The sequence below is a fragment of the Rhincodon typus genome, chromosome 14 (assembly GCF_021869965.1).
Source record: "Rhincodon typus isolate 14 chromosome 14, sRhiTyp1.1, whole genome shotgun sequence".
Classification (NCBI taxonomy): Eukaryota; Metazoa; Chordata; class Chondrichthyes; order Orectolobiformes; family Rhincodontidae; genus Rhincodon; species Rhincodon typus.
Window position 1 is genome coordinate 54920507 of NC_063345.1, and position 25419 is coordinate 54945925.

Sequence of the window (25419 nt, forward strand, 5' to 3'; positions counted from 1 at the left end):
CCTTGACCTGTCCGTCCTCCCTGGACTGACCTATCCCCTCCCTAACTCCCCACCTACACTCACCTTTACTGGCTCCATCCCTGCCTCTTCGACCTGTTTGTTTCCTCTCCACCTATCCTCTCCTCTATCCATCTTCTATCCGCCTCCCACTCTCTCCCTATTTATTTCAGAACCCCCTTCCCCTCCCCCTTTTCTGATGAAGGGTCTAGGCCCGAAACGTCAGCCTTTCTGTTCCTATGATGCTGCTTGGCCTGCTGTATTCATCCAGCCCTGCACCTTGTTGTCTCATATTGTACTCAATTGCCTTTAACTGAACCCTCCTCTCTTGCACTTGATGAAATAAATTATACACTGTGTGAAAGGAATAAGTACAAAAGCAGCCAAATTGCTATCTTTTCGACCAAATGAATTTGTGATGTGCTAAAAGGTACGTCAGCTTTCTACACCATGGGGGTCTAATTCACAGTAAAACTACTGAAGCGTCATAATATTTTCATTTTGCTTGAAGTTAGGTCCAGAAAGACAAAGTCAGACTTAATTGACTATGGGAGCAATATCACCATTGAGTTAGCCAGAGATATGGATGAAACAGTATTCCTCTGTTAAATACCCATCTTGATATTGTGAGATAACTTGGCTGAGCAATGCATGTTGGTAAGCTATTCAACCATTACAGACCTTGTAGTTGAGTCTAATTTTATTCTCATCTGAGTTCAGCCATCAAGGCTGAACCCAGTTCTATGTTCAATGTCCATATGCATTTCCACTGTATGGACTGCTGGGCATTGATTTTGGATCTTTGTTTCAGGGCTGATTATCCCATGACCCTAAACTGTGGCATGGAGACCAATTATAATGTTCCTGTGTCGTTTCCTGACTTAGCTCATTTCAGACACAGAGTGGGAGATGAGTTCTGGGATGTTATGCTGTAGGTGATCTAGCTAACCACCGAATAGGCCCAAATAAAATCAACATAGTGATGAATATCTGGAATAAGAGAAAACGCTGGAGATGCTTAAATCTGGCACCATCTGTGGAAAGAGAAACAGAGTTACTGTTTTAAGTCGAATAAGCCTGTTGAATGCTAAAATGCATAAATGGGATAAGTAGTTTAATAAATACATTGAGATAATGAGTACAGTTCTCAATTATGATTTTGAAAACAATGGACATTATCTTTGTTTATCAACCATTTGCAGCTGATTGTCACATGTAATGTTTAAAATCTTTTTATAACTTGTATATTTGCAGTTATTCTGTCTTTGAATAGATAATTGACCCATGATATATCTATTCACCCTATATTTCAAGAATTCACCTGAGTTATGAATATCTTTTGAAAATTTTACTTGTAAGTTTATACATATTTTTAATATGGTAATTCTTCGATTATTTTTACACAGCGGAAAACAGCACCTGTGCCTTCTAATGTGCCTCCACCCGCACCACCACCACCACCGCCACCGCCACCTCCTCCCCCTGGTGGAATTCCAGCACCACCTCCCCTTCCAGGAGGCGTTGGTCCTCCCCCTCCCCCTCCACCACCACCACCACCACCACCTCCACTTCCTGGTGGCCCAGGCATACCACCACCACCACCGCCGCCATTTGGGGGCCCTGCTCCTCCTCCTCCACCGTTCGGGGGTCCAGCCCTTCGTTCGCAGGCTCCTGCAGCACTACCATATGGACTACAGCCTAAGAAACAATACAATCCAGAAGCTCCGATGCGAAGAGCCAACTGGTCTCAGGTGAGCTTTTGTTAAATGAAAATGTATTTCTTCTAGTGTCAAATATTGTGTCATTTGATGTTTTAGCTTACACTAACAGCCAGCCTGAAAGATGACTGTTCTGGGTAGATTTTCTTTCAAGAAAATGTCTGCTTAAAATTGCATAGCACAAAATCAGAGCAGCCTAGGTATGTAATTTAAATGTTCAAACAGCAGTTGAAGGAATTTTTCTAAATAACAAAAAGCTCACCTTTCCACTATGTTCAAATTACTTTTCTTTTTTGCTCTGTCATTCAGCATTGCACCTCCCACTTCTCTTAATTAAATGAACTCGCCCTTGTCTCTATTTGAATCTAACACTATTCCTCTGCCTTATGATTCTGATGTCATTAATCTCGGCATGTAGCCCCCAAAAGTAAGATACAAAAACAATTCCCAGTTCTACCTTTGATATCTGCATTGCCTGTGAAATCTTTATTATCTTGCCTCCATCAGGTATCTGTCATGAGAAGCCAATTGATTTCATTGCTTACAGAATTGAAGCCACTTCGGCTGCATTGCTTCATAACCTTTCCCCTTACTGGCAAGTCACTTCTTGCCTCATAACTTGTTCTTATCCTGACCATAATCTCCCTTTTTTATGTGTGTTTAAACTCTTAATCCCTCAAACCCATCCCAGTTAAACACTTAAGCACCAAAGTTACTTTTTGGGAGCTCAAGTCATTGAAAATTTTGTGGTTAATTTTCTTCAGGCAGTCCATCTCCCTTTCAAAATCACCACCTATTTTCATCTCCTCAAAAATCATACCAATGATCTGTACGTTGTTAACCACCACCCAACTCCAAACACCTTTTCCTAACAAAATCCTTGAATGTACTGAACCATTACTTACCTTTTCCACAAATTCTCGTTTGAATTTCTTTATTCAGGTTTCTCTGCTGCAACATCAAAATTGCCCTGATCGAGGCTCTGATTATATTTTTTGAAACTGTGACTCCCAGTCTGTGTGTAACCTTTGATCAGGTTCAGAATAATCATCCACACGTATAACTATGATATTTAAATGCACCAAATCTCCTTTCTGTTTTAACGCTTCGGTTGCTAATCTACTGTTGGACTAATTATCTGACATCCAGTTTCGGATCATTTATAATCTCGTCCAGTGTTTTATTTTTGCCACTGACAGTATCCCTTCCTTAAACATTGTCAGAACCTGAGTCTGTAGGAAACTTGTTATTCTCTAGCTAATATTTTGACTTCAATGCTTATACCTCATAAGGCAATTTTTTCCACTCATCTACCAATGTGACTACTTCAATCTATCTGTTGGTTAAATGCTTTCATACTTGGATCACCTTCAGACTTGACTATTGCAATTGCAATATCACATTCTCCAAAAATGTCAGCCCACCTAAAACTCTGCTGCTGTATCTCTATCATTTGCATTCCTGTGCTTGCTAACTTGTATTTGATCCTTTTTCTCCAATGTTTCACATGTACAATTGTATACTTTTTACTTAAATGCTTGAAATGTATCACTTTTTCCCTCTTTTTGTTTTGCACAAGTAACCCAGACTCTGAACTTTCTATTGGTGGCAATACTTTTAGATATCTAGGTACTACTTGTAGGAATTTTTTCACTCAGCACTTCTGGCTCCGTTTCCTCATTTAAACATATGTTTAAAGTCCATCTTGACCAAGCTATTGCTAGCATCTCATCATAGCTTCTACGCTATTTTGCTTTGTAACAACATTGGATTTTGGCAAATTGTCTGTTAAAAATGGCAAATACCTTGGAAAAGGTTAAAAGTATAGGAATAATTAGATAGCAGTAGTAAAGAGCTGTCACAGACATGATGGGTTAAATGTCTGTTTCTTGTGATATATAATGCTATGAAACCAGTCAAAATTGTAACCTTTTTGCTTAAAATCTCATTAAGGAACCATTTGGGGATTTACGCCATGCAGTTTCAAAGTGATTGATACCCAAGTCAACTCATTGTGCTAGTTTGCATCTCCCATTTAAGAGTGAAAATGTACTTACTTGATGGACTGTCAGTTGGGATGCCACGATTTAGTGAGTTCATGAATTCTCTTTCCTTGCCAAATAATAAAGGATGAAGTCAGACAAGAAGCTACACACTATAGGTTTGCATTGACTGGGAGAACACAACTTCAAGTTAAACATCAGATATACAAAAATTAATAAATAGGAATAGATGCAGTCAGGACTATCTAATAATTTGAATAACCATTAATGGACAGAGTTACTTAAGAAAATCAATGATGATCCATCAGTGTTTTACAATTGAACATTCCTGGAATGTGTATATTAGAGTTCTGTCTGAGATTACTGAAAATTGGTGAAGTACAAATGGGGTTACATCTCAAAAAATTGAGAAATTAACAACATTAGATTGCCAGTTTTTAGTTAGTAGATTTTTGTTTTATTTATACATGTCCAAATGCTTGTGAATACACATCTTTATAACTTAAAAGATCAGATCTCTGGTTGAGATTTGATTGAGTGTAACTTCCTTTGCTGAAATTGAGACAATTGCTTCGGGCATCTTAAGTTACTGAGCCCCTATGGAGATGGGAATTTCTGTTCTGCTTGAATCTTCAGGTTTGGTTGAGCACCACTTGCATATGAGTATTGATGTCTCCACCTTGCTTGATCTCAACAATTGTACAATGAATTGACATAATTGTGCTTGTAACTGACTGTTGTAGATGCACATTTTAATGTTCAGATCCAGTGACTCTGGAAACATTTTTCCCAGACCCTTGGAGGCAGCTTTAAACGCAGAGGAACCAGGAACATTTTAAAAGTGCATTGATCTAACTTCCAGATGCTCTGTCTCCAGCTGCTTTTCCCCACGACTATTTGCATGCCTAGGAGACAACCCGCCCAGCAGTAGGAAGCCAATTAAGGCCATTATGCTTCCAATCAATTGTTGTTTTCCTCAGGCATTGGCAATTTGTCAAAGGTGCATGGGGCTCTGGCTGTGTCTACAGCTTGTCTCTTCGTGAAAGCGAGAACACAGTTGGAGATTGGAGCATGAATGTGTTGTTATCTTTAAATGAATGCACAGGTTGCATTCCGCACATCTCCATGCAAATACTTTCAAGTGGAAGTGTTTCCCTGCTGATAAATCTGACAGTTTTAGATGGTAGGATTTTTCTGTTGGTTCCAGCTTGTGCCATATCTCTATCTTTGTCTTTATTTTTCTGCATTCACCCATCGAGTACATGCCTTCATGCCTAATGATGCTGCTATCTTCCCTTCCCTTGTCCTGTTCTGACTGACCACCCTCTTTCTAGTGCCCACACACTATCCATCATTACATTGTGGTTCCTGAAAGTGGCTCCTTCAGAAACTATCCACAAGAAGATCGCACCAAACAATCAACTATTTATTCTTCTAAATTAATGATCAGTATTTCATTCTCATTCATTCTGTGGTATTGGTATGGTTGTGGCAAAATTCAGTCCTTTATGTCTTGAAGAGTACCTTTTATTTGTAAAAGTATCTTTACCTACGAGGTATAGACTGCGCATGTAAGAAGGCAGAGAATTTTCTTGCTACAGATGGAATCTAAGCATAAACAAGATGAAGAAAGATTATTACTTTCAAACTGACTGGTGGGATGCATGTGCCCTGTTTTTAAATTTGAAGTTTGAAAGAAACTTTGTGTTTAACTGACCAATTAAGTATCATGAGTGTCCATTTTTTTCTTACCCCACTTGTCAATTATTTTCCAGTATATTTGCTCAGAAATCTAATTTTGTGAAATGTGGAATTTTATTGACTGTCTGTATGCATTTTAAGGTTCTCACGTTTCTGCAAAAATGTGACAATGTGATATCTATATGCAGATGCTCTTTGATTGCCACACGCCTTTTCTGAATGACATCTTCTTTGCATACACAAAACTTTATGGCTTTTAGCTTAGAAGACTTTAAGGATTTTTCAGCTGCAAAAGCCTTTGTTCCTTAAAAACCCCTGACTTTGATCAGCTGTGTTTTACCTGTCACTTCCTAGCATTCAATTCGACTTAAGCCTGTACTTAATAAAATTCCAATTGAGCCCACCATTGAGGCAATTTACAGATTAATTTTTCTCTAGCTTCATATCCATTCTCTGTTTTTTTACAACTCTGAGCTGTATCTGGGCAATTTTCTTCGTGTTAAAGTTGTAAAGGCAAGATGTTGCATGTTGTTGAATTTGAATTTAATGTTACAGGGGCCTTTTAGAGACCTGCGGTTTTTGATGATGGTTCCTCCATGACTGACTGACTGTCAATTAACTGGGGAGAAAAATCATACCGCCTTTGGCTACTGTCTTGTCATTCTAATATTATAAAGATATGTGCTTTAGATATATTCCAGAACCTGCTTTGACCTTGGAAAGTAACTACATTGGCTAAAATATTGAAATGTGTGTGACTGCTTTTTGAAATAGGGATTCAATGAAGATAAATTAATGAAAAGGAGTTGTGGGATAACAAAGTTTCAAAAGGGTATTAATATTAACAAATGTATTGTTTCATAGAATTGTTTTGTGATTTGTTAATTTCCAAGATTGAACACCTTTTCTAATGCGACTTGAGAAGAATTTTAAAATTGTGCCAGCTGTGTTTTTTTCCTTACCTCAGTGAAGAGAAAGTTGCCATGGTCCCAGAGAATGTTGCCATGGTCCCAGAGAACCACAGGCTACGCTGTCATTAGAGAGAAATGACTGGTGGTGAGGTTAACTGTTGGGTCACCATGTGTCAGACATGTTTGAGAAGCTGCAGCCTTCATAGTGACCTCAACTAGTATAGAAATTGAACCCATGCTGCTGATGTCAGCAGTGATGACATCAGAAATCTTTTGTTACCATAAAACTCTGACAAAGAAAACTTTGAAATTGTGAGGATAAGTACATTTTTAAAACCTATTTGACAGTGATTATAAAGTGGTAATCTCATCAATATATTTGATAATTTTCTTCTTCAGGATGTTATTACAAAGCTAAATCAAAATATAACTCAAGACAAATAAGTCATTTGGTGCATTTGGATCTTGTCCTTTCTGAATATCAGATTTATTTTGTCATCAATATTCTGGCATCTAGCAGTTTCTTAAACGGATTAAGTTTTCTATAGAAGCTTCAAATATTCTTTCTATCAACTTATTTTAGCTGTTTCACACACCGAACAAGTACGTATTTCTGGTGTTTGTCCGAAATTTTGTCTTAACCGTAGGTCTCTGTTCTTTTATGTTACTATCTTGCAGTAACTGTAAATACTATTTTAAGTTTATTTTCTCTGCTCTGTTAAATGCTCGTCATATCTCCTAAGGTTACCCAATGACTTTTTTTTATGCTGATGTGGACTTGTAAGTTATCATGAGTCACTGTTGTTTGAAGCTGCCTGAATCAAATTGTCCTTCCTAGTAGATCAGATGGGCACACATTGTCAATTTTAATGACAGTGCCTGTCACTCGCAGGATCCTCTTCACTCACCTCGTGTCTCTGTCGCTAGCAATGTGATGTGCTGACTTCTGATAGAAAGTTAGAGAAAAAATAAAAGAAGTTTCAGCTCTTGTAAAATGGAACATGTGTAGAGGAGGGAAGGACAGTATTTGTGGAGCTGGATTGTCATTGACAATCACTCACTAATGAGTAGCATTGTCCACTTAGGAAATTCCATATTTTTGGTCATGGGTTCTGTGGGTCATTGTATGGCTGAGAACCCAAACCTAGAGCCACTTTTCTGACCGTGCATTCAGCAGGTGTTTCTAGGAAGTGGAAGTGGTCCTTGGCCTTGAGATGGTTGATGTTCCTTTCTCCAGTTCCTTTTCCATACTTCTTGCTGGCATGTGTTCCTGAAGAATTGTGTCCCTTCATACAGGAGCTTCTTACAAGTTGGTTTCTTATGAACAAGAATTTCCCTTGCGTTAATATCTATGTTACATTTCTTGAGGAAAGCCTTGAGGAATGCTTCCTTCGTCCTCCTTTTCTTCAAGTGCCTTCCCTGAGCTGGGCAAAGGGATTTGCTTTGCCAGGCACAACTAAGCACATGGTTGGTCCAGTGGAGTTGAATTTGGATGTTCATGGCCTTGACGCTTGTGCTGTTGGATGCTGATGTGAGTATGTGTGCCCTTCCAGCTGGAAAACTGTCTCAAACAACATTGATGGCACTTCTCAAGGATCTTGTGGTAGCATCTATATGCAGTCTGGGTTTTAGAGCCATATAGAAGAGAAGGAGCGATGACTACCTTAATCACAAGGATCTTGGTATCAGCATGGATGTCACTGTCATTGAAGACTCTTATCATTGGGTGTTGAGGACAGCACTCGCATATTGCAATGTTGAATCTCCATGTCAATATCATGGCTTAGATGAGAGGTAGCTTCCCAGGTAAAGGAAGTGTTCCATATTTGGGAGGATTTCTCGATCAGTCTTGATGGAAGGATCGACCAGAACTTGACGTAATTTGGTTGGCAGAGGATTTGACTCTTTTTTTGAGGTTGAGGCTGAAACCAATTCTTTGGTACCCTTCCAAGAAGGGATTAAGCGAGGCTTGAAGATTCTGTTCCAAGACAGCAGAAATGGCATTGCGATCTGCATTCTGAAGTTCCACAAGTGAGTTCGGTATTGTTTTCTTCTTGGATTTCAACCAGTAGAAACTAGAGTCTACTCCGCTGCATGTAGTGTGCTAACTTCTAATAGAAACATAGAGAAAAAGTTCAACAGGTTTCAGTGCTTGTAATTGAATTTGTGCAGGGGTGGGAAGGACATCACCTGTGGAGCTGGACTGTGATGTGTGTGAGAGAGGGAAGTTGAATGTTGGGCATTCACACAGAAATGTGTGGTACCTGCAAAAAAGGAATGAGTGAGCTGCAAAAGTATATTCCCCAACAAGTTCCATACTGCAGAGTTCTAGGCAAATCAGACTGGTCTGTTTGCTACTGGTAAGCATTATTGCAGTCATAGAGTCACAGTGACATACAGCGCAGAAACAAACCCTTCGGTCCAACCAGTCCATGCCGAACATAATCCCAAAATAAACTAGTCCCAAATGCAAGCTCCTGACCCATATCCCTCCAAACCTTTCCTATTCATGTACCCATCCAAATGTCTTTTAAATGTTGTAATTGTACCAGCATTCACCACTTCATCAGGAATTTCATTCCACCCACAAACCGCCCTCTGTGTTTTAAAAAAAAAAAAATGTCTCATGTCTTTTCTAAATCCCTCCCCTCTCACCTTACAAATGTGCCCCCTCATCTTGAAATTCCCCATTTTAGGGAAAAGACAACTACCATCAACTCTATCTATGTCTCTCATTATTCTATAAACTTGTATCAGGTCATGTCTCAACCTCCTACATTCCAATGAAAAAAAGTCCCAGCCTATCCAACCTTTCTTTATAACTCAAACCTTCCATACCTGGCAACATCCTAGTAAATCTCTCCTGAACTGTCTCCAGCTTGGTAATATCCTTCCTGTAACTGGGCAACCAGAACTGGATAGTGTTCCAGTAGAGGCCTCACTAATGTCCTGTACAACCTCAACATACTGTCCCAACTGCAATACTCAAAGGACTGAGCAATGAAGGCAAGCATACCAAATGCCTTTTTAACCATCCCTGTCTATAGGTGATGCAAACTTGAAAGAATGATGTACCTGCACCCCTAGGTCCCTCTGTTCCACAACACTACCCTAGGCCCTACCATTAATTGTATAAGTTCTACCCATTGTTTGCTCAAATTACAACCCACACTGAACTCCTGGAGCCTCTTGATACACTGATTCCAGATTGGAGGGAGCACACTGTTACCTCCTTAGCCATCCTCATTCAGGCCTGCTTACATGAATGCATTGTTTCCCTCCTACAGTTTCAGGGAAATCTCTGCTCACTGCAGTATCTCAGGTTTCATAACATGACCTCCAGGTAAGCATGAGAAATTGAGACCCTTTCCAGATCTCCTTTCACTCCTGTACCTGTTGTAGGCTCAAAATTCCAAATGCTGTATAAAAAGAAGCAAGGATAGGCCATTTGGCACTTCGAACCAACTCTATCATTCGATATGGTCACATCTGATATCATTGTAATCTCATATCCCCATTTCTACCTATATCTGATAACCTTTCATCCCCTTACTTAGCAAGAACCTATCCACCACTGCATTAAAAACAGTCAAGGATTCTGCTTCTACCACCTTTCAGGAAGCGAGTTCCAAACAAGCAAGACTGTCTGAGAGAAAACCAAATGCATCATCGCCATTTCAAATGGACAGTTCTTCATTATTTTTCGGAGTGACCCCAAATTCTTGTTTCTTCCTTAAGAGCAAGTATGATGTTCATATCCACCTCTCAAGATCCCTCAGGATCTTATAATTCAATCATGTTGCCACTTGCCCTTCTAAATTTCTGGCCTGTCTAACGTTTCCTCATAAGACAATCCACCCATTCCAGGTATTAGTTTAATAAACCTTCTCAGAATTGCTTCCAGTACATTTACATCCTCCCTTAAATAAGGTAACCAATATTGTGCATAGTACTCCAATGCAGTCTCAGTGTCCTATATAACTAAAGCATAGCCTCTTCCTTTTGCAATCAATTCCCCTTGCCATAAATTATACCATTTCTATTAGCTTTTCCAATTACATAGTACCCTGAATGCTAACCTTTTGTGATTCATACACTCCCAATTGCTATGCATCTCACTGTTAGAATATCTTAGTATTGAAACAATATGCTTCCTTTCCATTTTTCCTGCCAAAATCAACATTCTTCCACATTGTATACTTTGTTTTGCAGATCTATGCCCAACCAGCTAACATATATACGTGTGTGTATAGATTGCTTTTTGGTAGCTCCTTTTGTCCTTTTCACAACAGCATATACACCAGGTCCCTTCTATCTACACCACATGTTACTTCCTCAAAATTTCCAATAGATGCATTAAATGTGATTTTTTTTTTCCAAAACCATGTTATCTCTGCTTGATTTCCTTGAATATATCCAAGTGCCCTGCTATAACTTCCTCCATGACTTTTTTTAACATTTTCCCTAAAACAGATATTAAGCTAGCTGTCCTGTAATTTTCTGCTTTCTGTCTCAATCCCAACAATTTAAATTAATAATTTTTAGTGATGTCTCACATACAAATCTTGGCAATGATTTTCCAGTGCTGGTGAATTTGTGATATTCACTGGGAAGAAAATGCAAGAATTACTCATTGGCATGTGAGTCAAAGAAAATAAGAGTGGTGAAAACCCAATTAGCTGCTGAAATTCTTGCTCTGATTGATGCTGTTGAAATGCCTTTCTTGTTTGTCCAGGATCTTTGAGGAAATGCTATATGTACAAAGGACAAAAAACAAAACCCAATAGGATGTCCGATAGATAAACAGTCTTTTTCGAAATATGTGCATTCAACAAAAAAGCATAACTGCATAAAGGATTAGGATAGGCATAGTCAGGTTAAAGCAGTTGGTGGAGAGTATAAAAATCTCCAAGGTCGGTAGACACTGGTAATTAGCAGCCAGATTATTCTTCAAATAGGAATGCCTCTTCAGAAAAATTGTTGAAGTTTCTAGAAAATGAATGCTCACCATGTAACAGTGGGAAACCTGAAATTTGTGTTTTTTTCCTTCCAGAAGTATGTATGAGTAATATATATGAACAGATTGATTTAGAACAAAAAATGAACTGGCTTTCACCTCAGTGAGGCATTTGGCTTTTGGATAAGGAGGGGATCCAGAAGGGAAGGGTAGAAGCCAGTGCTTGTACTGAACAACACACTTTAACAATAAAACAGCTATAAACTACAGAATGTCTTCTTCTGCCCCTGATTCAGTGATTAGGAGAGCAATTATAAAAAGACTAACATGCTGATTCATTTAAGGCCAAAGTAATCTAGATTGGATTAGTCTATCCGAGTTCTGGTCTAATGAGAAGAATCTTAGTAAGTAAACAGAATGAGATTTATTATGAGTTGTAGGAACTGCCGATGCTGGAGAATCTGAGATAACAAGATGTAGAGTTGGATGAACACAGCAGGCCAAGCAGCATCAGAGGAGCAGGAAAGCTGACGTTTCAGGTCTGGACTCTTCTTCAGAAAAGGGTCTGGAGAAGGGCCCAGACTTGAAACGTCAGCTTTCCTGCCCCTTTGCTGCTTGGCCTGCTGTGTTCATCCAGCTCTACATCTTGTTATCTCTTATGAGATTTATTATGTTACTCCAACTACTGATAGAGTACATGAATATGACCTACATGACTACAAACGTCTGTCAGCACCACATTGGCCACTGATCAGTCTTAGATAAGCTTTGACAGTACACTGCCCAACAAGTATCATCACAAAAGGATAGTGTTTAATGCACTTGATCAAGTGATAACCCCACAGCACCTACTTAGTGTAGTATTTCGAAAGCTGACAATCTTAAGTTACAAAAATAATACGGATTTTAATAACATTTGTTCTTGTATAAATGTAAAGGAATTTGAATTATCTTAAACAGCGGACACAAAAAATCAGACAGCCTGTCCGTTTTCACAAAGGTCATCAGAAACTTTGTAGTCGGTGATAGTTGTATAAGAAGTAAGGAACCATATTTTAAGGATTGATTTCATTATAAAACAGAGCAGAGTTTACATTATGTTATCATCTTGAGGTGCATAGTATGTCTTGTAATTGCTGCAGGTACATAGCACAGAGTACTATTCATTCTCTGTTTAATGTTTAATAAATCTGTCTTGTACTTTTTCATCTCAACTATGATCTGATGGAGTGTTCATTCTTATATCCATTGTCATCAAGTAAATCATGTGATAAAGTGTAGTATATTATGGTAACGTGGTGTATAGTCACAAGTACTCTTTCCATCTCCGAAAGTTCACTGTATTTTTCTGGTTTCTGAGAGAATTTAGCTTTGTGGGACTTGAAATCAAAAGCCTGGAGAGCTTTCCCTAACAGTACTGTATGTGTCCTGCTGTTCAAGAAGGCAGTTCACCACATCTGATGGGCAATAAATGCACGCCCACACAGCGATGCCTACATATCCTGATGGATTGAAAAATATCTGCTGTGGGTGTGATCAATAATAGATCCCAAAGAAAATATCTAGACTAAGCATGCAAATAATTAACGAGATGTCCTCTAAATGGCATCTTGGAATTACTGCCCGGATACAAATCAATTTTGTGAAGATTTTATTCTGCTTTCATTGGTATATGGTGTTTAGATCAGACAGAGTCTCTAAGTATTTCTAAGAAATTTTAGAAAAGAAAACCCTCTAAATTGATGACAGATACTTGTTAATTCAGGCAACACTTAGATATCATTTGTCTTTTTTAAAGCAAGAATGCAATTTGAAACTGGCACTCTGGAAAAGACAAAAAATACATTAGTAAAACTATCCAAATGTTGGAGCAGTTTGACTGCTGAGATGCTTTGATTTGATGAAGAAGCAATCACTTGAAGTGGAATTGTTTCTCCCCCACTCTAACACCATTATCTCTGTAGCACATCAAAATCTATACTTGGCCCCGTTCTATTTCTACACGCTGTCCCGTAACAGTGATATCAGAAAACAAATTGGCAGATTCTACAACAATGCTGACGACACCTAACTCTACTTCATCCATTTGCTTAACTCGTCCACTGCCTCTAATTTGTTTCACTTCTTTTTGATAGCAAGCTGTCAATGCTTGCCATGATTATCCCTCTGAAGCTGACCAAATCTTTAGTGCAAGTGCAAATGAATGTAGAAATTCTAAAATTGCACTGTGTCACTTACTGCTGCACTGCAGATTTTTTTTTAAAACCTCTCCAGTGGCAGCAATTGTTGAAATCAGTTGTTACGACACGAACTTCCTCCCTTACATTGATGTTTGAATCATAGATTGGTTAGAGCACAGAAGAGAGTCATTCAACCCATAGCTCTGCCCCACTACCTCCATAGGATGTCTATTCTAGCTCTGAATTGCCCACTGCATTGAGAATGTTTTCTCAACTAAGCTTTTATTCTTTTGCCAATCAGCTTTGTGTCTTCTAGTTCCAACTGTGGTTGCCAAAGGGAAAATATTGTAAATATTGCATTTGGGTAGTGTTTTTCATCAGCATTGGACATTGCTTTACAGCTATTTCAATAGTCACTGCTGTTGCCTGAAAAACATGGCAGTATATCCCACAAACAGTGGTGTGATGATTGAGATTATCTGTTTTTGTGATATTTATTGAAGGGTAAATATTGTCAAGAACACTGGGGATAACTCAACTGTTGTTCTTCAAATAGTGCCATTGGATCTTTTTACATTCATTTCAGATATGTGACCTTGGTTTAACGATCCATTCAAAAGACAACATCTCCTATAGTGCACTGGAGCGTCAGATTTGATTTTACAATAATGAAGAACCTTGTGAGTCAGGCAAAAATGCTATCAACTGACTCTCAACTGACATTCTCAACACCAATTCTTTGCTTTCTGCTTTGTTGAGATTCCTCCTGAATCTGAAACCTTTAGTGAGGTCTCATCTCAACCTTCTCTTCAGTACTGCAGTCTCTCAGCCTGGAAATCTTTTCTCCAACTTCTGTGGAGTCTCATGTCAGGGGTCAAAATATTTTTTCTTCTTGGAATGTTTCTCTTGAGCTTTTCTTTGTCTCCTCTGAACTGATCCATAAATGTTCCTCACCTGACTCTTGATCCATTTATTCCTACCTCATTTCCCAAAGCTAGATATATTGAGTTGGCAATGTATTGAACAAGATATATTTTCTAGACACCCTACAGAAGCTCTTCTATCTTCCTCTAGCCTGTACACAATTGCTATTCTACTTTCTTAGGATTATTTTCATTCCCTTTATTATTCATCTATAGTTCTTGCCTCTCTCTCTAATTTTCCTCCAAATGTACACAGGTTTTTTCACATTAGTTGGTAACCTGATGTTTCTTCATTCTATCCAAATAGATTCTAAATTTGACTACTCTAGGGCATTCTCCATAATCAATACTGCCAACTCACCACCTTTCTTTTCTTCCTCACCTTTTCTGACTGCCTTGTTTCTAGGACCCAGTGAGATCTCCACTGTAGGCACAACATCAGATTTCAATGTGGCAATTTGCACCTATAGCTGATCAACTATTATTATATTTGTGTATTCATTTACATGTTCATTTACATTTACCTCTGTCTTTTTGATCTTTTGTGCACTTTGTTTATTCCTTCCTAATTCTGCTTTGATGTTCACATCCTCCTGCCAAGTTATTGCCTCTCCAGCAGCACTGGAAAATTGCCCTGTGAGTATGTTGATCCTTGCTTTGTGGAGCTACAACCTGTCCAGTCTGTACTGGGTGCCACCTACTCAAGAGCTATTCCCACGTCAAGAACAAAAACAAAGTTGCTGGAAAAGCTCAGCAGCTTTTTGCAGCAGATTTTGTGGAATGGTCACCGGACCCGAAACATTAACTCTGATTTTTTTCTTCACAGATGCTGCCAGACCTGCTGAGCTTTTTCAGCAACTTTGTTTTTGTTCCTGATTTACAGAATCCTCAGTTCTTTTGGTTTTTATTTAGCTTTTCCAATGTTCCAGGAATCTAAAGCCCTTTCTCTTGCATCTCTCCCGTCACATATTTATCTGCTTTATACTCCTGTTTCTATGCTGACTAGCATTAGCAGCAGGAGTAATCTATTAGTTTTTACCTTTCGAGGCCCTGCTTGTTAAGTTTCTTTCTTGGCTCCTTAAAGTTTGCTGACATCACTTCATCCTTCATTCTACCTATTTTCTTAGAGCTGAGATAGAACATTGCCAGTATCCACCATTCATTGTGGTGGCTCAGTGGAACGTGAACTGCACTCAGGGATCCCTGCACTGGTCTTTCTTGATTGGTTGACATTCACCAACATTCCCATTACTGTTTCTTCCTGTACTTGGACCTCAGATCTGGTACAGCGGCGGCTTCTGGAAACAGAATTCATGCAGCAGCATCCAAGACAATTGGCATCTGCAGGACATCTCAGCAGCTGTGCAGCAGCTTAGAGAGAATATCAGTAGTCAGACATTCTCTTGCTTTCTGCTTACCCTTATGCTGCAGGTTGACCAAATGTGTTTTCTGCGGAACAACAAGCCTCAGCAGAAATATCAAAATGACACGAGCTGCTACTCCAGCTCAGAAACCCTGAGCTCAAGCTACTGAAGCTGACAATAATCCCTGTATATAATTGTCCAGGAGGCAGAAGCATTTGGAGTTCCTTTGTGGCAAAGGGACTGAGATCACCCATCATGTCTCTATTTATGAGACTAACTAAAGTCTTATGTATAAAAATGTTAATCTGGTGTGTTCAATGATGGTTCCTCAGTTCTGAGTTTGACTCACCTCCTTACCTTAAAGAATAAGGTTAAAGTGGCATTCAATTGCCAACCTGTTGTCCTGTGACATTGCTCCTTCTTTTATTATTTTCAGATTAACTTTTGAGTCGGTGTTTCTGTGATCTTTGCTTCTGCAGCAGCCACACTGTTGTCATTTCACTCCCTTCTTTTGGTATTTATTTCCTCAGTTTAGTAATTTGCAGCACTTTATATCTACACTCTGCTCCAGGACCTTCCGCTGTACAAATCCTGTAAAATGTTGCAACTCATTAAGCATCAGTAACTGGATTAAAGCAATCTATATAATAAATATTGCTGAACATCTGGTTTGTTACTGGAAATATAACTTCCGAATTGTGGCATGCATGAAGCTCTCCTCCTCTCTCCCGCACAAAGTCAGTCCGTTTTTCAATCCAGTGGCCCTTCTATTTCTGCCTGTTTCAGATCTCCAGCATTCACAGTTTTTGGTTTTATTTAAAGATGATAGATTTCCTTCCCTAAAGGACATTAATGAACTAGAGAGTAGTTTTTTTTATTATTATTCAACAACCTACAATGGTTTCATGGTCATCATTTGGCTCTTACCTCCAGATTTTTATTGAATTTAGGTTCCGCCATCTGCCATGGCAGGATTCAAACCTGGTTCCTCAGACATTACCTGGGTTTCTGGCTTGTCTCTAGCAATAGTACTGCTAGGCTATCACCTCTGTTTATTTTTTAAATATGGTTTGGTTTTAATGATTTTTATTCCTTAGTTGACTGTATGTTTGCAACAATATGATTGACTGCTTGGACACCTTGAAACAATCACAGCTCCTTGCTGGAAATCCCACTAATCTACACTATAATCTTCTAGAGGGATGATCACGTTCATCACAGAGGTCATTGGATTTCCTAGTCATCAATAGTCGTGCCCTTGCTTCATTGCTGACCAGAAAATCAAAGCCTTTTATTAGTCCATGATACAATTCTATTCTTTAGCCAATGACTCCCAATCCTTGACTCTAAAGAGTGGTCTCCATCTAGATTTTTGAAGATTAATTTACTGTGCTTTTTTTTTTAAAACAGTGTATCTCATCTGTTGAAGTTGCAGCAGAATCTCACATAGTTGACACCAGTCATCTGTCACTGTATTTGAAATAGTTTGTGTCTGACAAAACGACGATTTATCAGGGCTGAATCTGATACTGCAATGCTCTGCATCCACTATATTTGATGAATAAGCGCCGTAACTTTTCATGCAATGAGAACTGAATGTGTGATTGACAGCAAAACATCAGATCATTGGATACCTGAAAATAATCTGATATTTTGAGTACAGTTCTGCATCTGAAATATTGAGTGCTATGTAAGAAATATTTCAGCTTGTCTTTTTAATGATTATTTTAAAAAATCAATACTGTTATTTTAAATAATCCAGTTGTGAATTAAATACAATTTTATTTTTTTATTAGAAATGTCAAAATCTTGTGAGCATTAGCACCGGCACATTATATCGTTATTACATATCTGTTGAAATGTAAGACATCTATTTTTTGAAGTGCCAGTTATGAAGACTGAGATTGTGCTGTAAGTACAGAATTGGTATTTTAACTATAATTATGCTTCTATCTACTTCAATTAACTGGGAGTTTCTAAGATCTTCATCAATTAATTTGAAATTTTTTTTTGAGATTTCAAGCAATACGAAGTATATGCATCCATCAGAAGACAGTCTTCACGTTATTAGAATCTTCATGACATTTTTTTTCATAGATTTAATAATGTCTTTTGATATTTTTTGAACTGTCTACTTGCATGAATGTGAAATTGTATCCTCTTCCATTTGTAATAGTGGATCAAATGAAGATGTTGCTAATAAATTTTTGAAGCTGTGTTTTTATACATGTAAATGGCAATCCTGTTTGTTCACCAAGTGTTTAGTCAGCAGTGTCTCATTTAAAACAGCCAAATCCTTTTTTGACTTCAACTGGCCATCTAATTTTTAAATAATTCCTTCCCTTAAGAGATCTCTTTATAATAGAATTTTCCCTCTCTGCAATACATTCCCACTCTTTCTCTCTCATGTGCTCATATGCTCTTAGTCTTTATCTGAGTGAACAGAAGCTAAGGTGAAAGGCTCACCACCACCTTAATAATGCATTAGAAACATTTTAAAGGAGACTCATTTGATTGATTCGTGAGATGAAGAGACGATCTTCTGAGGTCGATAATCATCAGAAGCACAAGAAGTGATCTTACTGAAGTATAAGATCCTGAGGGAACTTGACAGGGTGGCTGCCATGAACATGTTCCCTAGTGAGAGAAACTAGCATAGATAAGCATAGTTTAAAAGTAAGCGGTTTCCCACTTTAAAGGTACGAGGAGAGAAAAAAAAAGAAATGAGAGTCCTGAGTCTGTAGGACTATCTTCCCTAGAGAGCACCGGAGTCAACCAGGATTATTGAATATTTTGAAGGCAAGGTTAGTAGTCTACAATAGGTATCAGGAGTCAACAGGAAATTAGAGTTCAGGCCACAATCAGATCTGTTGTTACTTTTAGGATCCTATTCTGGAAAGTAATGCATTTGGTGAGTTAAGCAAAGCAAGGGCAAGGTAGTGGAGATAGGTACCTTGGAATATGCATCCATGGATCCTTGAATGTGGCAGATAGGACAGATAAGGGGGGTATATACAGTGCATTGTTTTGCCAAACAACATTGTGCAGTTCTGGTCTACACAGTACAGGTAGAATGTGTTTGCAGGAGAAAATACAGAAAAAAATACGAGGATGCTAGTCATTAAGGAAAAGAATTAGCTCTAAGGAAAGATTGAGCTTGTATTTGGAACAGAAGCAACCGAGTTGAAATTTAGTTGATCTGTGTAGAAATATGAAAGGCCTAGATAAAGTGGAGAGGAAGTATTTTGATTAGGGGCGACATGGTGGCACAGTGGTTAGCACTGCTGCCTCACAGCGCCAGGAACCTGGGTTCGATTCCAGCCTCGGGCGACTGTCTGTGTGGAGTTTGCACATTCTCCCCGTGGGTTTCCTCCGGGTGCTCCGGTTTCCTCCCACAGTCCAAAGATGCGCAGGTTAGGCGGATTGGCCATGCTAAATTGCCCGTAGTGTTCAGGGAGGTAGAGGGTGCATGTTAGGTGGGTCATAGGGGGATGGATCTGGGTGGGATGCTCTGAGGTTCGGTGTAGATTTGTTGGGCCAAAGGGCCTGTTTCCACACTGTAGGGATTCTGATTCTGATTCTGATTCCTTGGCTATAAACGTGGCTTCAGTTTAAAGTAATCAGCAGGGATTAGAGTTGAGAAATCATTGTGCTTGGATCTATTTAACAATGTAGTTATCAACATTTGAGCTCTGTTGAGTTGCTTTCTATTCCAGTGTGGTAAATCAACTGTGAATGTTGCCAAATATAAAATTTCTTTGTTTCTTTCCCAAATCTTTTCTTCAAAATGTCACTTTTGATATGCTGTTTCAAAAATTAAAATGATAGCCACAAAAAGGAATATTGGAAAATCAGTTCTCATTTCACCAAATAGTGCAGCTGTTTTCCATTGTTCAAAGTACATATTTATTCTTGAAAGAATAACTTTTGAATGTCGATGGAAAAGGGAGAATGCATAGCAGATTTTAACCTGCAATAAATATGAGGCCTGTGACCAGTGGTGTGCTGCAAGAATCGGTGCTGAGTCCACTGCTTTTCGTCGTTTATATAAATGATTTGGATGTGCATATAGGAGGTATGGTTAGTATGTTTGCAGATGACACCAAAATAGGTGATGTAGTAGTCAGTGAAGAAGGTTATCGCAGAGTACAGCATGACCTTGATCAGATGGGCCTATGGGCCAAGGAGTAGCAGATAAGTTAGATAAAAGTGAGGTGTTGCATTTTTGGCAGGGTAAGTCAGAGCAGGCTTTACACAGTTAATGGTAGGGCACTGGGGAATGTTACCAAACGGAGACCTAGGGGTGTACGTGCATCCTTTCCTTGAAAGTGGAGTTGCAGGTAGACAGTGGCAAAGAAAGCGTTTGGCATGCTTGCCTTCATTGGTCAGTGCATTCAGTACAAGAGTTGGCATATCATATTGCGGCTGTGCAGGACATTGCTGAGGCCACTTTTGGAATACTGCATTCAGTTCTGCCCTTGCTGCCAAACAAAAGATGGTATTAACTTGAAAGGGCTCAGGAAAGATTTACAAGAATGTTGCCAGCATTGGAGGGTTTGACCTGTAGGAAGAGGCTGAATAGGCTAGGGCTTTTTTTTCCCCTCAAGCATCAGGGGTTTACAAAGTCATGAGGGGCATGGATAGGCCAAATAGCCAAGTATTTTTCCCAGGCTCAGGGAGTCCAAAACTACAGGGCATAGGTTTAACGTAAGAGGGGAAAGATTTAAAAGGAACCTGAGGAGCAACATTTTCATGCAGGCGGTGCTGCATGTATGGGACAAGCAGCCAGAGGAAGTGATGGAGGTGGGTACAATTATGACATTTAAAAGGTATCTGGATGGGTGTATGAATAGAAAGGGTTTAGAGGGATATGGGCCAAATGCTGGCAATGGGATTAGATCAGTTCTGGTCGGCATGGACACGTTGGACAGAAGGGTCTGTTTCCGTGCTGTATAACTCCATGATTCTATGACTCTGACAAATACCGTGCACTTGCAGTCAGATTGTAACTCCAGCCTCTGCCACAATATTTATTCATGAAACATCAAAATATATTAAAAACATTGGTGAATTATTTTTGTAAGCCACCGAACATTTTAAAATTTGCTAATGTGTCAAATGCTTTGATGTTTCCTCAATATTTGGCATAGTGCCTAGCAGAGTCCTGCAAAAGGTATTATTTTGCTGTCAACCATATAAACATTACACTACCTTGGTGGGCCATATCAGAATTCATAGTTCCACATTGCAGATATAAACCAAAATGTATGATGAGACAAAAATGTTCTTCAGTTGACTGGTTTTCTTCAGGAGATTTGATTCCTTCTATAACTGCAAGTTTAACAACATTCAAAAATAGAGCTGGGTTTAGAATAAAATGAGAATTTATCTGACAGTTACAGACATCGTCTAATCAGAGCAAGAAATTTAGAAAAAAAGTGAGTATTGATATGATCCCAGTGAGGGAACTGAGAAGCAAAATAACCAAGTTTACTGAATATTGCCAAAAGAAGAAATGGCCAGCAAGGTTTCACTTTTTGCAGCTTGTTAGTTTAACACAAATCAGAAACAAAATAAATTGGCCATAAAATAACAGGCATATGATGCTTCAAATATAAAGGTAAATTTCATTTCAAATAGTGGGTACAGTAAGCAGGCATTCACATCATTCTTTGACATATGTGGCACCACATAGTGTTATGATTCCAGCTACTATAACTAGATAAGTCTGTGCTGAAATCTAGCTTTATCGATCATATGTTGTTACTATTAACTAGGTGGTCTTTTTCTGAAACACACATACACAATGCAGATTTGGATTTATCAATGGTACTGTATCTACAAAACCTTTGTCACGTTTTCTACCACACAAAAAATACTCACCTCTTCCTGAGAGTAATTTGTTTTACTTCTTCACAAGAATCCTGAGCAAAATTCTATGAATCTTGACTCTACAACACTGCAGGATTGGCAATGTTATTCTATTATGTCAATGAATCTGTACTTTTTCACTAATTTTGATGTTTTGCAAAAACGTAGCTTTCAGTCTAAGAACATTGCATGCTTCAGAATGGAAATGAGCTTTCAGGAATTTATACATTGATTTTTTTTTTAATTATAGCTTTAAGCACAAGGGACTAGGAGCTTCAGTTCCCTCGATAGATCAGAGAAGCTGATGCTGTTCTTCTTCAAGAAGAGAAGGTTCAAAGAAAATTTGATAGGAGTATGCCTTATTGTAAGGGGTCTAGTGGGAGTAGATAGGTACAAACTGTTTCATCGATGGAACGATCAAGACCCAAATGTCATAGTTCAGAGCATGATGAATTTTCAGGCACTACTTCAAAAATAATTAAACATACAGAGGCTGTTAAAATGTCGTCGGCAAACTGTGACCTTGGGCATTTTGAGTTCTGCACAGTGTTGCATCTCAAGCAGTTACCTGATTAAATATGGACATTTGTAACCCTCATACCCTTATTTATGGTTAAATCATTAACAAGAGGCATCATGTCTGTGAAAAATGGCTGCATCAGAACTCAAAAACAAAATACTATGGATTGGATCTTATGAAAGATCACGGACCTATAAATTTACCTCTCTTTCTCTGTATGCATGGTGCCTGACCTAGCGTGTTTTCTGGCTTCATTTATTTTTACGTCAAAAGTTAATATTTTGATGAATATGAACAAATCCCATCAATCTTCTTTGTGTTATGTTGGTTTCCTGTCTCCAATCTAGGCTAAGTGCATCTCAATGCATCAAATGTCAATACAGGGTGTATAATGAACACTCCTGTATTTTTGGAGAAAACACGTTTGAATGTATATAAGTCACATATGGAGGACATAACCTAGGCTTTTAATATAACGACAGAATCCTAATGTTCTGCAGAGATGGAGTTCCATATAGAAGTATTTAAACCAGCGGTGTGTTATTTAAGTATCCAAGGTAGTGAAGGGCAATGTGTTAAAAGTGGTGAAGGAGTGCTTTCTATTTCACTTACAAATTCATTTGAGAACCAACCTCCTGGTAATTCAAATATAGGAAGCCTCACATTTCACCAAGAATCCTCTGCTCTTGAGAGTTTCCCTTCATTTAAAATTTTAACTCCTCTAAGAAACTACAGACTTGCAATGATTAAAAACTGAGAAAATGATGCATTCCAATTGCTTAGTTTTATCTGTGTGTATATCTAGTCTTTGTGTTGGTGATCATCTGAATCTATCGTGAGTGAGATGCTGTGATTTCCATATCCGGGGTAAATACATGATAATAAATATCCTTTCTAATTTTTAAGCACTCAGAATGTTTGCTGGCAGAAAATATTGATCACTCTGAGGGTTTAAAAAAAAAACACATTCCTTACATGAAATGTAGTGATCAAAGCCATTATAATAAGAACATATGATTCTTTCCATGGTACACAGGACATTACTTTAACATGATTTGCAGAAAGAATAATGCCATGAAGAAAATTCTTTTTGTGCAATGATTTCAAAGTTTATTGGATCATTTTGTGAGGAGGAAGCATTTATAAGGCTGTGCTAGCGATATGATGGGCTGAATGACTGCCTCCTGCTTCTGTGCTTCTCCTACTGTCCTGACATAAGGTATCCCTCAATAAGTACTTCAGACAAGCATATTTATTTAATTGTTGTTTGAACAGCTTGTTATGTGCATCTTAGTTGTCTCATTTTCTACATACTAACAATAATTGCACTTCCAAAGTATTTCATTGATTGTAAAATGCTTTAGGGTGTCCAGGGGTTGTGATGAGCATTTTATGCATACACGTTCAGACTTCTCACTCCTGCTTGTTCTCCACACCATTACCTTTATGTGCTTTGTCTCAGATCACCAGTAATTACAACTGTCAGGACAGGTTTGTGTGGCTAAATGGCCCGTTCCTGGTTTTTTTTTGTTGTTCCTTCAATACCTTTACTTTTAAAAGAAAAATGTTAATTTCCATTTTAACTGCGACAGTAACTTCTCTGCCTTTTGTCATTAATGTCAATATATATTAAGTAGTCTCAAACTCTTATGTGGATAAATTTCTTTTCTGGAAATATGATATTTGAATCAGCATATGTAATGTGACAGACAGTTGCTGCATCAGACTTCTTTACATAAACTGCTTGGTAGAAAAATTGAAGTTCAAGGTTACTGCGAAATTTCAAAATATTCAGATCCACATTAACGCTAACAAACTGGGATTTCATTTTTGTTCTATGAAATGGTCAGATTTTATTGGTGATTCAGGGGAATCATTCTGTGGTGCCATCCATTTATAATTACATCATGTGGCTTATGGTGACAGTTCTGTTTTCTCTGGTTTCTGTTTTCACCTTACAGGATTATTAGATTTTCCAGAATTTTTACTGTTATGATACATGACCACATACCAACCGTATGTGTTCACGGAGAAAGTAATCTTAAAAAAATTCTTAAAACTGTTTAGATTTAACGCACTCTGATTAGGACCTACTGTGAATTAAATAAATTACAAGTTTTGATTAAAAAAAATATGTTTGTGCATCTATCCAAATGGAGAATTGTTTCCTTTAATGCAGAATCTTTGGTGAAATTGTACTTTAAACTGAAAGTCAGCAGAGTACGCTGTGATTCAGTAGCTAAGCTGTTGTAAAGATACCGACAGTGGATTGCTTATTAGTGCCTTGTTCAATGAAAAATGCATCCTTGCATCAGTAATATTTAATGCAGTAATATGTTACAGTATTTTGTCAACAATAGTAGCTGTTTCTTTTCAAATTTTGTTAGCTGTTTTAGATTTTTTTGAAAAGAGGTCATAATCCAATTTTAAGTAAATAACTGGCAAGAAGAAATGTTGCTGTGTGTAAGAAACTCTATTTTGAATCTACTAATTGTTTTATCAATTATGAAGAATTGTACCCATTTAATCGACATGGGTAAAAAGAGGAAATTAATGTTTCATTTCTGTGTAGTCCCAAAGGTTAGCAGACAATTGGTTGAAATAGAAAAACTAATTTAAGTCTTAATGTTCTGCAATACTTGATTATAATCTGTTCTCAGATTGTGATCCATTGTTGCAGTTTATAAATATAGACATTTTTGAACAATATCAATTAATGTTCTTTTTCGATTCCAGATTGGACCTCAGGAAATGACAGAGACGTGTTTTTGGATCAAAGCCAAAGAAGAAAAGTTTGAGAGTCCAGATCTATTTGCTAAACTAATGCTTAGTTTTGCTACACAAACAAAAGGTAACCATTTTGATTGCTATAACCCGTTCTATCAGCATTGTGTACAACATTTCAGCATGTACTTCAGTCATTACTTTTCCCTGAAAGAAGTTGAGCTTGGTCTTTTAAGCTATGTACATCACAGTCCTGATCTTTTGAATATTATAGATCTAAACATTTGGGGTTTTGTTATTTCAAAGGCTTAAGTATCCATACCAGATCCAGTGACAGGTTCAGGTGATAAAGCTTGCTATTGCTGTAGGGTTCGTTTATAATTAACAAAATAAGTCTTTCAAATGAAATGTTTGATTGAGTAAGAAATCCAATGTTCATAATAACTAAATTTAACTTGAGTTTGCAAGTTTGCCTATATGTCGTTTATGACCCTTGGCCGGAACATTGATCTGTGATGAAATGGAAGTTTTCAGTCTAATTGACCCCTTC

The 25419-nt window shown here is 38.1% G+C and overlaps 1 protein-coding gene across 2 annotated transcripts in view; it reads left to right on the forward strand.

Moving 5' to 3' along the window:
• LOC109914929 (protein diaphanous homolog 2-like) overlaps window positions 1-25419 on the forward strand; it is a 395717-nt gene that overhangs the window by 296842 nt on the left and 73456 nt on the right. For both annotated transcript variants that reach the window (XM_048605014.1, XM_048605013.1), the window contains exons 17-18: window positions 1404-1748; window positions 24882-24996. In XM_048605014.1, the coding sequence (XP_048460971.1) occupies window positions 1404-1748; window positions 24882-24996 (460 nt within the window). The remainder of the gene's footprint in view (window positions 1-1403; window positions 1749-24881; window positions 24997-25419) is intronic.